At 38.9% G+C, this 19,192-nt stretch overlaps 1 protein-coding gene and 2 pseudogenes across 1 annotated transcript; all 3 read right to left on the reverse strand.

The window, feature by feature from the left end:
- Positions 1-2,752: 2,752 nt before the first annotated feature.
- Positions 2,753-8,169, reverse strand: LOC143513835 (uncharacterized). Its single transcript, XM_077004542.1, has 3 exons — positions 5,641-8,169; positions 5,325-5,376; positions 2,753-5,181 (listed from the first exon to the last, which is right to left on the reverse strand). The coding sequence occupies exons 1-3, from the start codon at positions 7,993-7,995 to the stop codon at positions 2,753-2,755; spliced, it is 4,836 nt and encodes a 1,611-aa protein (XP_076860657.1). The 5' UTR covers positions 7,996-8,169.
- A 4,586-nt stretch (positions 8,170-12,755) lies between these two features.
- On the reverse strand, positions 12,756-15,297 carry LOC143513840 (protocadherin alpha-8 pseudogene; annotated as a pseudogene).
- A 1,226-nt stretch (positions 15,298-16,523) lies between these two features.
- LOC143513823 (protocadherin alpha-8 pseudogene) lies at positions 16,524-19,080 on the reverse strand (annotated as a pseudogene).
- Positions 19,081-19,192: the final 112 nt, after the last annotated feature.

Here is a 19,192-nt window from a genome sequence, read left to right on the forward strand (position 1 = left end):
CCCTTTAACTCGTATTTCCCCAGTTATCCTATCTAACTGAAAAACGTCGTATATTTTACGCTTTAAAGTTTTAGCAAAGGCATATTCAATGTCACTGTTGGAACCCTGATCACGGTCAGTTGCATTTACTGTAATTACAATTGTACCAAGTGCAGCATTTTCTTGTAAAGTTGTTGAATATGTATTTTGAGTAAACACAGGGCGATTGTCATTTATGTCAAGTACTTTAACAGTTATATTTAGGGTACCTGTTTTGGCAGGATTCCCACCATCTACCGCTATAAGATGCAGCCGGTAATCCTCTGTTTGCTCACGATCAAGCGCTTTCTTTAGAACCAAGAACGGTATTTTATCCTCATCACTATTCTTGGTGTCAGTTTCAAAATTTTCATTTGGACTTAATTTGTAGTACCGAATAGAATTCGACGTTGTATCCTGGTCACGTGCCGCGTGCAGCTGAAAGCTCGTTCCTATAGGCGTATGCTCAGCTATTTCAAAATGTTGGTGCGTTTCAGAAAAACTAGGCGAGTTATCGTTGATATCTGTTATTTCAATCACAATATAATGAATTTCCAGAGGGTTTTCAACAGCAATTTTTAGATTAATCAAGCAAGCGCTAGTTTCATCACATAGCTCCTCCCTGTCGATTTTCTTTTGAACATACAACACGCCATTGTTCTGATTAGCCAGGAAAAAAGCGTCCTTTGATCCTGAAACTACACGGAACCGTCTGTCCATCAAAGTATTGACATTAAGACCCAAATCTTTAGCAACATTTCCGATAACGAATCCCTCTTTCATCTCCTCGGGAACGGAGTACCTTATCTGTGCCAAAATATGCTCCCCGAAGCAGAGAAACAAAGGAAAATACAGGATGATCCACCGGTTTCTCCGTCTGCGTCTTAGTAGTCCGTCCGCCATCCCGAATGTGTCTTTTATTACAGTTCCTTTCTACAACAGTGCCACGTTTGTGTTTAGTTACCAAATCCAAACGATCTCTATAGTTCATTCGTGTCTCCGTCCCTTTGAAAAAGCTGCCGTTATACATAAAAACGAAGTATTATCACTCATGCTCGTGGAACGATTCTCTTATTACAATGCCTTATCATGCGCAGTAAGCGTCAGTGGGACGGGCAAGATATCGCCTCTCCCTTCGTGTGTAACACTGACATCGTCTGGAATCCAGAAACAAGGGAAACGTAACATCCACAATTCTTCTAAAGAAGTTGCATTCATTCTTAAAACGATTACACCAAATTAACATTTTGCTTAACACAAACTTCACAAAATCACAACTTTTCGTGCTTTACTTAATGAAATATCGTATGGTAAATCTCTAAACAAGTCAACAATTCCATGCAATACCATATAGGCTATTATATAACCTATAATAATTCACACATTTTACCACCGTTGTTCTCAAAATTTTACTGACTTTTTGGTGGTTTGTTCCATATTGTGCACATTTTCCTCTTGGTTCCACAAGACTTTTTCAATAATGACTTCTTTTGACAACAATGAAAGTGATGTCTGGTTATTTGGTGGGTTTATATATGTAAATGCATAGATGCTATGTATACTGAAACATTTCCACACACATGGAAATGCTCCCTATATAAAACTTGAGCACAATATGAAACGCATCTAAATATAAAACGGGATGGGCAGTAAAATAAATAATGTAGGCCTATATTCTCCTCTTGAACTGTTCATACCTTTTCTTTAGGTACATGCTCATAAAGCCTCATGTATATGGAGCCACTGAATAATACAAAGGGTGGGTCAATCTCATAAACCATGTTTAAGTATTTAAATATATGTGTCCATTTTTGCTTGAACATCTCTTATAAATGCTTTGATAAATGTGAACTAAAAAAACCCATGTAGCCCCCACCCTTGATCAAAACCAGGTCACATTTGAAGCAAGCCAATAATGACCACTAAGCTGTATTGCTTGGCACTGTGTTATAATGGATCTTGATTTGTCTGTCTAGGTGTTCTGGAGCCTCTTTTGGCTTGTAACCAACAAATACATTCAGATGTTTACTATTTAGTTAATGGGTTTGCAGGCAAGTGTAATATAACAATAGTACAGTCAGTAACTTTCACAAAATTCAGAGCTGATCACCTTGTCTGTGCCAATTTTGCATGTTTAGCCGTCCAGTTGTAAATGATCCTTTAATCATGCAGGGTGAGCCAGGATGTTTACAGACTCAATAACCATATAGATCAGTATTTGCAAAAAAATGTGTAGATTTCCCATTTGAAAAGAGTGAAAAGTATTGTTTATGGAACTTTGTGTAATAGTGTTTCAGCACCATGGACAGTAGCACTATTAAGCAGCCCTTCCTGAATGCAAAATGCCATTTATACAGATAATGAATGGAGGAAAGTAATACATTACTGCTTGTATCTGTCATTACTGTACATTTGGTTAAACATGCTAAGTTAATGTAAGCAAGAGTGCATGTTAATTTTTCTTTGATTAAAGCACTCAAAATGTATTCTCCTTTCATTAATGCACTCTAGATAACCTGGCCATAGCCATTGTATTCCTTTTCATTTGAGATGAGAAAGTAATTGATATGAAAACCATTATGGACTAAAGATATGTTTGGTGATAATCATCTGAAAGTATAACCTGAAAGTATTAGTGATATGTTATTATTTCACAATCTGTAATTACTAAACTTTCAACAAACTGCTCACTCAATAAATGGAATTTTATTAAAAGTCATGTACAATTAAAAGTCTAATGTACAATTCTTACCTCTCCAGAAGGTCTCCTCCTGTGATCTGGTACTACTAGAGTATTCCCATTACTGCCCGGGACTATAGTAGAACCGATACTCATTCTGGGTCCAACTAACATGTACCGTTTATCTCCGGATCTGTACTGAATACTGTGACACAGTGTCCCATCATAATTTGTATCTTGTAAATACTTGGAGGAATAGTCTGTAGATTTGGAGCACTGCATTACAATCAACACGATGATGCTGATGACAAAAAGCACTGAAACTGATCCCAGAGTAATGATCAGATAAAATGTGACGTTGTCCTCTTCCTCTTCTTTTACTGTACTTTTAACATCAGAAGCTGCAAAAGCCTCTTTGGGCTCCACTATTTTGATAATCACAGTCGCTGTTGCTGAAAGTGAAATGTTTCCATTGTCTTTGACCAGTATGACCAGTTTATGCTCAGTCTCATCTGTTTCTGTGAACGAGCGAAGGGTCCTTATCTGTCCTGTGTAGCGGTCCAAACCAAACAGAGTGTGGTCACTTACTTCCTGCATTGAAAATAATAACCAGCCATTGTATCCTATATCTGCGTCATAGGCTCTCACTTTAGTCACCAAATGACCTGCGTTCACATTGCGGGGAATCTCCTCCACACCTTCAGCAGAACCGTTAGCACTGACTGGATATAAGATCACCGGAACGTTGTCGTTCTGATCTAGAATGTACACGTTCACTGTGACGTTGCTGCTAAGTGATGGAATCCCAGCGTCTGTAGCAAGAACATGAAACTGAAATGTTTTTATTCTCTCAAAATCGAAACTTTTAAGCGCATGAATAACGCCAGTTTCAGGATTAATATTTAGGAATGATGTCATGATATTCTGTGTTCCTTCTTCTCTAAGAATATGGTAGGATACTGCAGCATTTTCATTTAAGTCTTTGTCGGACGCGGAAACAAAAAAAAACGATGCTCCAGGAGAGTTATTTTCAAAAATGTATAGATCAAGAGGGTTTATTAAAAACTCCGGTCTATTGTCGTTTACATCGGATACCTGTACGTTCAACGTCTTTAAGGATGATAGAGACGGCTCGCCCAGGTCTGATGCAGTAATAGTAATATCAAAATGTGAAACTATCTCTCTATCTAAACGACTTTTAGTCACCAGAGAATACATATTATCCTGCACAGACGGTTTCAACTCAAATGGTGTGGCGTTGTCAAGAAAACAAATAATTTTTCCGTTTCCTCCTGAATCCTTATCTGTAACACTAATCAACGAGATTACAGTCCCTGGTTGTGAATCTTCGGAAATCACATTAGAAAGTGATGTTATATCTATTTCAGGGGCATTATCGTTAACATCCAAAATGTTTATAATAACTACAGTTTCACCATTTAATGGTGGCTGCCCTTTGTCCGTTGCTTGTATATCTAATTTGTAGACATTGGTGTCCTCAAAATCAAGAATGCCTTTCAGTCGAATTTCCCCAGTTAAACTATCTAGACTAAATATATCGTGAATATTCGCGTTTATTTCGCTGCCAAATGAGTAAGATATATCGCCATTAGATCCCTCGTCAATATCTGTTGAGGACACCTTCAAAATAAGGGCACCTGGTTTTGTGTTTTCTGGCAGTGTTACCGAGTAAGTATCCTGACTGAATACGGGAGGATTATCATTTATGTCTACTACTATTACAGAAACATTAAGTGTCGCTGATTTTGGTGGAGTTCCACCATCAATTGCAGTGAGTATTATACCGTGTTCTCTTGTTCGTTCTCTATCCAAATATTTCTGTAAAACCAAGTACGGGATTTTTTCTTCTCCCCTTTCCCTGACTTGTAATTCAAAATGCTCGTTTTGACTTATCTTATACAAGCGAACAGCATTATTTCCTGTGTCAGGATCACGCGCGGCCTGCAGCTGAAAACGAGCTCCTATAAGTCGGTTTTCTGCTATTTCAAGCCTTTTCTCCTTTTCGGGAAAGCTGGGCGAATTATCGTTTATATCTGTGATCTCTATAACAACGTAGTGGATCTCCAACGGATGTTCTACTGCTATTTTAAGGTTCATAAGACAAGCTGTACTTCCATCACATATTTCCTCTCTGTCGACTTTCTTACGCACATACAATATACCATTGTCTTGATTTACCTGGAAAAGAGTGTCTTTAGATCCAGAAACGATACGAAATCGCCTATCCACCAACGTACTAACATCAAGTCCCAAATCTTTAGCAAGGTTGCCCACAACGTATCCCTCTTTTCGTTCCTCGGGAATAGAGTACCGCATTTGAGCCGAAATCTGCTCATCGAAGCAACGCAACAAAAACACACAGAGAACTATCCACCAGCATTCCCATTTGCTCCTTTGTCCTCCGATAATCATCGTAATTCCCTTGAAAAGATTTCCCTTTAAATATATACTGACTGCACTCACTTGTTAAATATATTCATGACTTTTCAGTTAAGTATGATACTACTGCGGCGACACTACTGGCGTCTCATATAATATTATGGTTTCTTTTGTGTTCTATGACTGCTCACTACTATTCAAGAAAACAGGCATGCGCACTGCGCACAGCGTCGGCGATGGAGCAGATATTTTCTATCTCTGTGTAACAGTGACATCATCTGGAGCGAAATCGGATATTAATTGAAAAAGCAACTGCAAAGAATCATAATTAAAACTGTAAAAATATTTTTGGAAAATCTTTCGAATAGATAGATAGATAGATAGATAGATAGATAGATAGATAGATAGATAGATAGATAGATAGATAGATATTGATACTGTAATAAGCAATATTGACAAGCAATGTTTTGAATGTGAACACCTGTCTTGAATTAGTTCCAATTTCTGTTTTTCAGTCTATACAGTATTAAGTTAGTTCTTACCTCTCCAGAAGTTCTCCACCTGTGATCTGTTAAAGTATTCCCATTACTGCCCGGGACTATGGTAGAACCGATACTCATTCTGGGTCCAACTAACATGTACCGTTTATCTCCAGATCTGTACTGAATACTGTGACACAGTGTCCCATCATAATTTGTATCTTGTAAATACTTGGAGGAATAGTCTGTAGATTTGGAGCACTGCATTACAATCAACACGATGATGCTGATGACAAAAAGCACTGAAACTGATCCCAGAGTAATGATCAGATAAAATGTGACGTTGTCCTCTTCCTCTTCTTTTACTGTACTTTTAACATCAGAAGCTGCAAAAGCCTCTTTGGGCTCCACTATTTTGATAATCACAGTCGCTGTTGCTGAAAGTGAAATGTTTCCATTGTCTTTGACCAGTATGACCAGTTTATGTTGAGTCTCATCTGTTTCTGTGAACGAGCGAAGGGTCCTTATCTGTCCTGTGTAGCGGTCCAAACCAAACAGAGTGTGGTCACTTACTTCCTGCAGTGAAAATAATAACCAGCCATTGTATCCTATATCTGCGTCATAGGCTCTCACTTTAGTCACCAAATGACCTGCGTTCACATTGCGGGGAATCTCCTCCACACCTTCAGCAGAACCGTTAGCACTGACTGGGTATACGATCACTGGAACGTTGTCATTCTGATCCAGAATATATATTTTCACTGTGACATTGGCACTTAGTGGAGGAGACCCCAAATCTGAAGCCACAATTTGGAACTGGAATATTTTTACTATTTCAAAGTCAAAGCTCTTCAGTGCATAAATAGCACCTGTTTCAGAGTTAATATTAAGAAAAGATGTCATATCATTATATGCCCCATCCCCTCTAACAATGCTGTATGATATTATGGAATTTTCATTTAAATCTTGATCCACAGCATTAACTGTGAGGATCGAAGCCCCTGGGGCATTGTTTTCAAATAAATATTGTTCAATTGGGTTTTGTGGAAATTCTGGACTATTGTCATTTACATCTGACACCTGTACACTCAAAACCTTTACTGCAGTTAGAGAAGGATCACCAAGGTCTTGTGCTGTCACAATGACATCATAAAGAGACACCTTCTCTCTGTCTAAATGTGCTTTGGTAACTAAAGAGTACATATTGGTCTTTATTGATGGCTTTAATTCAAATGGTGTATTCTGAGACAAAGTGCATAACACCTTCCCATTTACACCTGAGTCTTTATCTAATACACTGATTAGGGAAATGACAGTTCCAGGTTTGGAATCTTCAGCAATTAAATTAGAAAGTGATGTAACTTCAATTTCTGGGGTATTATCGTTTACATCTAAAATTTTCACAATAACTCTGCAATCTTCCGTCATTGGAGGTGTGCCCTTATCAGAAGCCAATACATCTAACCTATATATGTCAGTGCTTTCAAAATCTATGTCACCCTTCACCCGAATTTCACCTGAAACATTATCCAAATCAAAGACATCATAGATTTTACGATTTAAGTTACCACCAAGAGAATATATGACCTCTCCATTAGAACCTTCGTCTAAATCGGTTGCATTAACTTTGGTCACAATTCTACCAAAGGGCACGTTTTCCTGTAAATTTATTGTGTAGACTTCTTGACTGAACACTGGGCGATTGTCGTTAATATCGAGAACGTTAACCGTGACATTTAAAGTCCCGGACCTTGGTGGATTCCCACCATCTATTGCTGTTAATAATAGCTCGTGTGCGGCTTTACGCTCGCGATCAAGTGCTTTCTGCAACACCAGAAAAGGCACTTTTTCGTCACCCCTATCTCTAATTTCCAGATCAAAATGTTCGTTTTGGCTTAATTTATAAGATCGCAGCGAATTCACACCAACATCTGGATCGCGGGCACTCTGTAACTGAAAACGCGCACCGGGAAGCGTGTTCTCCGCGATTTCTAATCTTTGTTGCTTATCTTGAAATTTAGGAGCGTGGTCATTTATATCAGATATGTCTATTCCTACATAATGAATCTCTAGAGGATGCTCCACTACGATCTTAACTTCCATTACACAGGGACTGTTTCCGTCACATATTTCTTCTCTGTCGATTTTTGTATAAACATACAATACGCCATTGTTTTGGTTTACCTCAAACAGAGCGTCCTTGGGAGCAGAAACAATGCGGAAGCGCCTGTTTACTAAACTACTAACATCCAGACCCAAATCTTTAGCAAGATTTCCAACTACATATCCCTCTTTCACTTCTTCTGGGATGGAGTATCTGATCTGAGTCGAAATCTCCTTCGCAAAACACAGCAGTAATAATATACGTAGAGCAAACCACCAGTATTCCCATTTGTGTCTTTGTCCGGATTCTCCCATTTCCAGTGATTATCCCAAATCGAATCCAGGCGCAATGCTAAAACGTCCGATTTCAAAGACTTCAATAACACGATAGCATAAGGATTATCGCCAGTAACTCTAATGAAAAAAAGATCAGTCTAGTAACCTTAGCGGAGACGAACTGTATGTATTATTACATTTCCACAGCTTGCACTGTCCTCTTCGTCAGGCAAAGCGGCACTACCCACGTCACAATCATGAGCAGAACGTACAACAATCTTACAATCTTAGAACAACACTGACGCCGAGTGGTCACTAGACACTGACGGCGAAAAGGGCACTGACTCCAGAGAACAGCTGAAGTATATTAGTATTTACACATTAATTGATTAATTAATTAAAGTGTATTATTTAATTCTTATTTATGGCTTTTTGAAACATATAATACGTTACTAATTCTCTGTCAGATTCTGCTGTTTTCCTAAGTTTAAACACCAAAAACACCAAATTGTGTGTGTTGCAATGGCCTGAGATTTAGATTTCAGAACTACAATAATGGACAGCTCCTACACAGCAAAACCATTCACTACTTTACAAATGAATGTATCAAGAATATCAACAGAGTGATTTTAATGTTTGGCACCACAATCAAGCCCTTCACAGATAAATCCTTAGAATTTACATTTATTTACATATCTTTTACATATATCTGATTTTAAAAGACCAAAAGTTCTAATTTACAATAAAAAATAACAATGAAACTGACAGAGAAGACTATCTGTTTAATAGCAGTGGATGTATAGTTAGGATCACTGTTCAAAAACTCTACTGTATATATTCGACTATGGGTGGTCTTTTCACATGCTGTAACAGGTCAAAGGTTATCAACAGCGCGTTCAGGTCTGGTCAATCAGCTCTACACATCTTCCCATCAATGTGCACAATGAAATCAATGTGCTTAAACCCTAATGATCACCTCTTGCCAAATTAGGTATATTAGGTTCATTTATGATAAAATTCATAAATTAAATTCAGTGCAATACAAATATATTCAAAACCCAAAATAAAACATTATCTGTTTACACTGGAACATATACTCTACATTACTCTACTGTTCGATGTAGATACATGAAGTGGGGCCAAACAGTATTTAGTGAGCCACTGATTGTGCAGGTTCTCCTACTTAGTAAGATGAGAGAGGTCTGTAGTTTTCATCATAGGTACACTTCAACAAAATGAGAAAAAAAATCCAGGAAATCACATAGTAGGATTTTTTTAAAAACTCAATTGTAAATTATGGTGGAAAATAAGTGTTTGGTCAGTAAGAAAAGTTCAACTTAATACTTTGTAACAAAACATTTCTTGGTAATGACAGAGGTCAAACATTTCCTGTAAGTCTTCACAAGGTTTGCACACAATGTAGTGGGTATTATGGCCTATTCCTCCATGTAGATCTCCTCTAGAGCAGTGATGTTTTAGGGCTGTTGCTGGGCAACACAGACTTACATCTCTCTCCACAAATTGTCTATGGTGTTCAGTGGGAGTGGGAATCGTTAACTATCTCACGATTCGATTCGATTCCGATTTTGGGGGCCACAAATCAATTCAAAATCGATTTTCGATTCAAAACGATTTTCGATTCAACACGATTTTCGATTCAAAAAACGATTTGATTTATAAAACTTTCTGCTTAAGTCTATAAAATCTGCATGATCTACTACAGTCTGCTTTGCAAGACAGAATGACAAATACAGAAAACAAAGTCTTTCACATTTAATTAACAAAAATAATGTGCTTTGTTAAAATAAAATGCTTTTTGTTGTTACCAAAATTCTTGAGCTTCATTTTACAAGCTGTCAGGGCTGGCTCGGATGCTGTTCCCCCAGCCGTGGCTAGGGGCACCAGAGTCAGTCCCAGACTATAGGTGGCGTAACCATACGTTCTCAGCCAGTCTCTGCTTTCTCTGTGGTTGCTTCTCGTTTGAAGGTGTCTCGCCACCTCTCGGTTATGCTTTCTCTTTACTTATTTGAGTATCTATCTCCTGCATCGCTTCCTGACCCATCTCAAGTTTTCCCAATCCTGCATTTCTTCCTATCCGTTTTGCCTTTATTTTTGTGAAGGGTTTTATTTTGCTGCGGCGTTTTTTGCCAATTACTTCTTCTGGTGTCCTGGGTTTCGTTTTCGCGTTGCATTTATCCGTGCTGTTTTTAGTATACTGTTGTTATTTTGCTTCTTTCTCCCGTCTCACTACGGTTAACTGTTAGTTTTTTGCGCGTTGTTTTTTGTTTCTATTTGCTCCATGCCCTCACGGTTTTGGTTTCTATTCGCTTGCGCATTGAGTCTCCTGTGTTGTTTTGTTTGTTCGTTCTGGGTCGCTGTGCGCGTTTCCCTCTCGCTAATACATGTGACGAGTGTCAAACGTATTGCTTTTGTGAGCCGGCACTCGTGTCCACCCTTCTCTATATTTTTTCACGTTGTGTGTACGTTCCCGTGCTCACCGCGTTACACACGCCTTGCACACGAGCTACATTGTGTCAAGTTCGGTCTTCCCTGGCATTCGTAAATACCAAAATGAACCCATATTTTTGCCTTAAATGAAGACGGAACAGGTTGAATATCTCTTTCCTCCATCTGTCTTGAAACCTTTCCGCACACGAGTGTGTCCCAGAACCTGCTGCGTAAAGTCTCGCGTAATTTTGTAATTACGTAACGCGACTTAGAATCGATTTTGGGACATTTAAAATCGATTCTGAATCGTAGTAAATGAGAATCGATTTTTGATATATGAATCGATTTTTTGGCGGACCTCTAGTGTTCAGGTCTAAAGGCTGGCTAGTCTCCTCCAGGACCTGGAGATGTTTTTTTGGAGCTGCTCCTTCATTGCCTGAATGGATCATTGTCATGACTGGAAGACCCAGCTACGTTCCATCTTCAATGCTTTCCCTGACGGAAGGTGGTTTTGGCTTAAAATCTCATGATACATGGCCCCATTCATTCTTCCCTTAACACAGATCAGTTGTCCTGTCCCTTTTGCAGATTAAACAGCCCCAATGATGTTTCTACCCCCATGCTTCAAAGTAGGTATGCTGTTCTTGGGATACAACTCAGAATTCTTCGTCCTCCAAACACGACGAGTTGCATTTTTTCCAAAAAGCTCCGATTGGTTTCATCTGTCCACATGATATTCTCCCAATTCCCTCATGGATCATCCATATGCTCTCTGGCAAACTTCAGATGGGCCTGGGCATGTCCTGACTTAAACACGGGGACATGTCTGGTGCTGCAGGATCAGAGTCCCTCTCTGCATGGTGTGTTACTGATGGTAGTCTTTGTTACTTTGGTCCCAGTTCTCTGCAGGTCATTCATCAGGTCCCTCCATGTAGTTCTGTGATTTTTGCTCACCGTTCACATTATCATTTTGACCCCAGGATGAGATCTTCTGTAGGGCCCTCATCTTTCTAAGTAGGACAATTTGCACAATCAGTGGTTGACTAAATACTTTTTGGCCCCATTAAAATAAAGTCTGAAAAAGACTTATTTAATTAGATTATATGAAATTCTCATGTTTGTTGAAAAAAAAAAAAATATATATATATATATATATATATATATATATATATATATATATATATATATATATATATATATATATATATGTCACGTTGCGGAGGGCCCCCTGCCGGTCGCCCCCGTCCACAGTGGCAGCTGTCCTGTTGTGGTCATGTGGTGTTCGTCCCTCAGGTAGGCGGGGCCCACGATCCGTCTCACCTGAGGGTCGTTTGTTCGTCTATATATGTCTTGTCTTTGTACCAGTTGACCGCTGGTTAGTATATCCTTAATTTGGATCGACTCACAGGTTTTTGGTTTGCGCACTTTCTTCATTAAACCATCCATTTTCCCTGAGACTTGGCGTGATCGCTTCCATTTTATTTTGCTCACCCTGCCCGTCACAGAATAACCAGCCACCCTTCGGAAGCCGCCAGTCTCCTTTACTTTCTCCTTCATTCGTGGTAATGTCTCATGGTGAGTGTTTGTCTACGTGGTGTGTGTTTGTCGTGTGTGTTTTCTGAGTGTGCGCTACATCAGTCTCCGCTCCGCTCCGCTCTGTGACTTGAGCCTGGGACCACTGAACCCTGCTCTCGCCCAGTGAAACTGCTGGTGCCCCGCGTTATGCTCATCTGGCATTCGTTATCGTGTCTATGTATGTATGTATGTTGTATTGTTAAAATAACAGTCAAAATTTCGATATTAATGTATATGAAAACTGGAATCCCAGATTGATATTACTATTGTTAGTTACACTTACATAGCACCTGTCTTCATACCAAAAGAAACTTTAAAACTGATGCATTTCACTCAAAACATTTACATCTAGTCAACACAACAGCCAATCACACACTGAAACCTTCAATCATAGAGCACAGGATTTTAAGGTGACCTCCATGTTTTTGGACTCTGGGAGAAAACCAAAGACCACACACAGACATTGCGGGGGTGACAATGAAACGCTACCAGGATGGAACATAAACCTGTAACCATAAGTAGTGAGAAACAAATCACAAGGCCTTTGTGCAAACATGCTAACAAACTAAAACCTTTGTATTTGAGTATTGCTATTATTGTGGAAACCCTCATGAGATACAATTCCAACAACAGCCCCTCACCATGCGTGCACACAAACACACAAACACACACCTTTACCTCTGAATTAATTTAGTTGATTTTTGAATGTTTGAGATTACTGACATGACAATTTTAACAAATATTATGGATGGATATAAAATTACATTTTCCATAACTTAGGTATTTCTTACCTCTCCAGATACTGTCCTCCTGTGATCTGGTACCACTAGAGTATTCCCATTACTGCCCGGGACGATAGTAGAACCAATACTCATTCTGGGTCCAACTAACATGTACCGTTTATCTCCAGATCTGTACTGAATACTGTGACACAGTGTCCCATCATAATTTGTATCTTGTAAGTACTTGGAGGAATAGTCTGTAGATTTGGAGCACTGCATTACAATCAACACGATGATGCTGATGACAAAAAGCACTGAAACTGATCCCAGAGTAATGATCAGATAAAATGTGACGTTGTCTTCTTCCTCTTCTTTTACTGTACTTTTAACATCAGAAGCTGCAAAAGCCTCTTTGGGCTCCACTACTTTGATAATTACAGTCGCTGTTGCTGAAAGTGAAACGTTTCCATTGTCTTTGACCAGTATGACCAGTTTATGCTGAGTCTCATCTGTTTCTGTGAATGAGCGAAGGGTCCTTATCTGTCCTGTGTAGCGGTCCAAACCAAACAGAGTGTGGTCACTTACTTCCTGCAGTGAAAATAATAACCAGCCATTGTATCCAATATCTGTGTCATAGGCTCTCACTTTAGTCACTAAATGACCTGCGTTCACATTGCGGGGAATCTCCTCCACACCTTCAGCAGAACCGTTAGCACTGACTGGATATAAGATCACTGGAACGTTGTCGTTCTGATCCAGTATGAACACGTTCACTGTGACGTTGCCCTTTAGTGGTGGAATTCCAGAGTCTGTAGCAAGCACGTGAAACTGAAACTTTTTGATAGTTTCAAAATCAAAACTCTTCATTGAATGAATAATGCCAGTTTCAGAATTAATATTAAGGAAAGAAATCATATCATTTTGTACACCGTCGCCTCTAAGAATGCTATAAGAAATTGCAGCATTTTCAAGAATGTCTTTGTCTGATGCAGTTAAAGATAGAATAGAGCCACCAGGAGCATTATTTTCCACTAAATATATTTCAATGGGATTGTGATGAAACTCTGGACTGTTATCATTCACATCAGACACGTGCACACTCAGAATCTTTACAGCAGTTAGAGGAGGCTGACCAAAGTCTGTCGCTGTTATTGTGATTTCATATAGAGAAGTATTCTCTCTGTCCAAATTCTTCTTTGTTACTAAAGAGTACATATTGTCCTGCACGGATGGTTTTAATTCAAATGGAATATTTGACAACAACGTACATAAAACCTTTCCGTTTATGCCAGAATCTTTATCTAAAACATTGACTAGGGAAATAACAGTTCCAGGTTTGGAATCCTCAGGAACTACATTAGAAAGTGATGTAACCTCTATTTCTGGGGTGTTATCATTCACATCTAAAATTTTCACAATAACTCTGCAATCTACTGTCATTGGAGGTGTGCCCTTATCAGAAGCCAATACATCTAACCTGTATATGTCAGTGTTTTCATAGTCAATGTCACCTTTCACCCGAATTTCACCTGAAACATTATCTAAATCAAAAAGATCATACATTTTACGATTTAAGTTACTGCTAAGGGAATACAGCACTTCTCCGTTAGATCCTTCGTCTAAATCAGTTGCATTAACTTTGATCACTACAGTGCCTATCGCAACATTTTCCTGCATCTGCGCCGTGTAAACTTCTTGGCTGAACACTGGCCGATTGTCATTGATGTCGAGAACAATAACTGTAACGTTTAAAGTCCCACTCCTCGGTGGATTACCACCATCTATACCTGTCAGTAGTAGCTCGTGTTTGGCTTTACGTTCTCTGTCCAGTACTCTTTGTAAGACCAGAAATGGCACTTTTTCATCACCCCTGTCTCTTATCTCCAAATCAAAATGCTCGTTTTGGCTTAATTTATAGGAGCGCACAGAGTTCACGCCAATATCCGGATCGCCCGCACTCTGTATCTGAAATCGCGCACCCGGCAAAGTATTCTCTGCGATCTCTAATTTTTGTTGCTTTTCTGTAAATGTAGGAGTGTGGTCATTAACATCTGTAATTTCCACTCCCACATAGTGAATCTCCAGGGGGGTTTCTACGACGATTTTAAGGTTAACTATACAGGGACTATCGCTATCACATATCTCTTCCCTGTCTATCTTCTTGTCAACGTACAAAACGCCATTGTCCCGATTTACCTGAAATAGGTCGTTCTTAGATGCTGAAACGATACGGAAACGTCTGTCCCCCAATTTACTGACATCAAGTCCCAAATCCTTAGCAACATTTCCTACTACATAGCCCTCGTGTACCTCCTCTGGTACGGAGTATCTTATCTGAGCTGAAATCTGGTCCTTGAAACACAGCAGTAGAGAGAACCGTACAGTAATCCACCAGAGCTCCCATCGCCGCCGTTGTCTGGCCATCACGAATGATAATCCCAAATCAGATGCACAAGTAATAAATCCTCCACTTCCAGAGACTTCAAAAACACGAGAGATGTAGGACCGTTTTCAAACAAAATGGTTATTTTTTATATTATGATTAATAACGTAGCAGAGAGACTGTAGCGAGTCACATTTCCTCAGTTCTTGCTACACCGTCGTTCGTCTCAATGAAAACAACACTACGCATGTCAGTTTAGGGGCTGGACTTCCAGCAGAAATCGTAGTACAACGCTGACACCGCGCGGTTTCATGCCTTTAAACAAGATTTCGTGCCCGTTTCTACTTTATTAACATACCCAGCCTGACAAAATTGGATGTACATTTTTTTCTCTTCTGTTTGCTCAGTAGCCTATATTTTTCGTACCAGAAGAATGGACTGCTTGCGTGGTTTACTTTGAATTGTAATATAAGTGATAGTCAAAATTATTTTGACCTAGTGTAGCCTATTTTTAAATGTCTTCATGGTCTTGCCACTCTTTACCTGAGTGAAATTATGGTTAGATATGTTCCAGTCAGGTCTCTCAGGTCTTCAAATAGTAATCTACTGGTGATTCCTAAAAGCCGATTAAAGATTGGTGAGGGTGCTTTTAGCCACTATGGCCCAAAGCTCTGGAATTCTCTTCCTGAAGAGCTCAGAGGCATTTCATCCCTGCATAGTTTTAAGAACAGTCTCAAAACATTCCTGTTTAGATCCGCTTTTAGTTAAGAAACTCTATCTTAATAGTTTTATCTTATTTACTTTACTTTTATTATCTTATTTACTTTACTTTTTTACTTTTTATGTTATTTTAATGTTTTTATCTTTAATTTCTTTTAACATTTTCTTTTTGTCTTTTTGTCTTATCTTCTTTTAATGTTTCTTTTTATTTATACTGTAAAGCACTTTGAGTTACATGTATGTATGAAAGGTGCTATACAAATAAAGATTATTATTATTATTATTATTATTATTATTATTATTATTATTATTATTATCTACTAACGCTGAGTCATGACTTGCGCATCTGAGATGTTTTACATTTATTTTGTATACCTCTCACATTGACATAACTTCACAAATTCGTATTCGTACTTTAATGCAGTACCTGTTCATACTGTAACCTATTCTCGGCTTTTTATTCGCGTAAAATAAACGTAAACGTATGAATAAAACAAATAGCAAACTAACATTTGGTTAAAATATAGAGTGTAACAATAGAGTGTAGAGTTCTTCACTCTGAGGTATAGCACAGCAAAAACATACTCATATGATCATAAAAATAAAATACGTCCCAGCAATTATGCTTCTCAATTCTCACATTAGTAATGTACTGTCAAACAAAAGTAATCAAACTTCTCACACACTAGAAATGTACTGGACTGGCAAGCAAACAAAAAAATCTTCAGAAACTAGGTAAAAGTAAACAGATTGAAAAAATGGCTTTATATCGTTCAATAAAATCTTACCTCTCCAGACGGTCTCCTCCTGTGATCTGGTACCACTAGAGTATTCCTGTTACTGCCCGGGACTATAGTAGAACCGATACTCATTCTGGGTCCAACTAACATGTACCGTTTATCTCCAGATCTGTACTGAATACTGTGACACAGTGTCCCATCATAATTTGTATCTTGTAAATACTTGGAGGAATAGTCTGTAGATTTGGAGCACTGCATTACAATCAACACGATGATGCTGATGACAAAAAGCACTGAAACTGATCCCAGAGTAATGATCAGATAAAATGTGACGTTGTCCTCTTCCTCTTCTTTTACTGTACTTTTAACATCAGAAGCTGCAAAAGCCTCTTTGGGCTCCACTACTTTGATAATCACAGTCGCTGTTGCTGAAAGTGAAACGTTTCCATTGTCTTTGACCAGTATGACCAGTTTATGCTGAGTCTCATCTGTTTCTGTGAATGAGCGAAGGGTCCTTATCTGTCCTGTGTAGCGGTCCAAACCAAACAGAGTGTGGTCACTTACTTCCTGCAGTGAAAATAATAACCAGCCATTGTATCCTATATCTGCGTCATAGGCTCTCACTTTTGTCACAAAATGACCTGCGTTCACATTGCGGGGAATCTCCTCCACACCTTCAGCAGAACCATTAGCACTGACTGGATATAAGATCACTGGAACGTTGTCGTTCTGGTCAAGAATGAACACGTTCACTGTGACGTTGCTGCTCAGTGGCGGGTTACCACAATCGGTAGCGATCACGTGGAAGTGAAACGTTTTGGCTGTTTCAAAATCAAAACTTTTTAGCGCATAAATTACGCCTGTTTCAGAATTTATATTGAGAAACGCCGAAATATCATTTCGTGCTATTTCTGCTCGTAATATTTGGTACGTTACTGCAGCATTTTCATTAGTGTCTTTGTCTGAAGCAGTAACAGAAAATATAGGCGCACCAGGCGAGTTGTTTTCAGGTAAGTATAATTCTAGAGGGTTCTGAAAAAATGCTGGGCTGTTGTCGTTTACATCTGATATCTGCACACTTAATATTTTCATCGAGGAAAGTGGAGGAAGTCCCGAATCTGTAGCTGTTATTCTAATCTCATAATTGGTTATAAGCTCCCGGTCTAAGCGTCCGTTAGTAACTAAGGAATACATGTTTTCTTTAAAGGTCGGCTTCAGCTCAAAAGGTACATTGTCTGATATATGACAAATAACTTTTCCATTGACACCAGAGTCTTTGTCAGTTATACTGATGACCGAAATTACAGTTCCTGGTTTTGAATTTTCAGGAACTACGTCAGACAGAGATGTAATATCTACCTCCGGTCTGTTGTCATTTATATCGATTACTTTAATCACAACTCTACAGTTACTGGTCTTAGGTGGTTGACCTTTGTCTGAAGCCGTAATAGCAGTCCTAAATATATCGGTGACCTCAAAATCTACAACGCCTTTAACCTTGACTTCTCCTGTATTTTTATCCAAATCAAATGTATTGTATACTTTTTCGTCAAGGTTTTTAACAAATGTATATGTAACGTTTCCGTTCAAGCCTTCGTCTAAATCGGTGGCACTGACTTTAATAACCAGAGTTCCAACTTCAGCATTCTCATGCATTGTAACAGAATAAACTTCTTGGCTGAATTTTGGTCTGTTATCGTTGTCATCTAGAACTGTCACAGTGATATTAATGCGGCCCGAACGTGGTGGGTTTCCACCGTCGATGGCAGTCAATATCAAATTATGTATTTTCTGACGCTCCCTGTCCAGTGACTTAGACAATTTTAGAATCGGTATCTGTCCTTCTCCTCCGTTATCTCGAAGTTCAAGTTCAAAATGATCAGTTTGGCTTAGTTTATATAATCGAACTCCATTTACACCAAAATCAGGGTCGCGTGCAGCCTGCAAGCGAAAATCCTCACCGGGTATTGTGGATTCTGCTATTTCAAACAACTGCTCTTTATTTGTAAATGCAGGCGAATGGTCATTTACGTCTGTAACCTCCACCTCCGCGTAATGAATCTCTAATGGATCCTCAACAATGATTTTTAAATTAATCAAACAGGCACTGCTACCATCACAAATTTCCTCTCTGTCTATTTTTTTAACTACAGACAAAACACCATCGTTCTGGTTTACCTCGAAAACAGCATCAGATCCAGAAACAACCCGGAGTCGCCTGTCCACTAACGTATTGACATCAATATTCAAATCTTTAGCAATATTTCCCACATTGCTTCCCTCTTTCGCTTCTTCTGGAACAGAGTACCTTATCTGAGTCGACACCTGATCCACAATAAATAACAGCAAAGCAAACCGTAGAGCAATCCACCAGAACCCCCGTCTTTCTCTTTGTCTTCCAACGTCCATTGCTAAAAAACGCATTTTAGAACCAAGAACAAACCAATATCTGGATCTTATTATATCTTCATCGGTGTGTCAAACACAGAAACAGAAGTGTATTGTATGTCTTTTTCTCATATCAGAAATGCGTCGTCGTGTGATTTAATCGTCATCCTCTTAACAGTAGCAGTTACTACTGTAACAGTACGCGCTCGTGCCCATGGAACAGACTATCTGACGCAAGCGGTTCCAGACTCAGTCTGCAC

Source organism: Brachyhypopomus gauderio, chromosome 5 (assembly GCF_052324685.1).
Source record: "Brachyhypopomus gauderio isolate BG-103 chromosome 5, BGAUD_0.2, whole genome shotgun sequence".
NCBI lineage: Eukaryota > Metazoa > Chordata > Actinopteri > Gymnotiformes > Hypopomidae > Brachyhypopomus > Brachyhypopomus gauderio.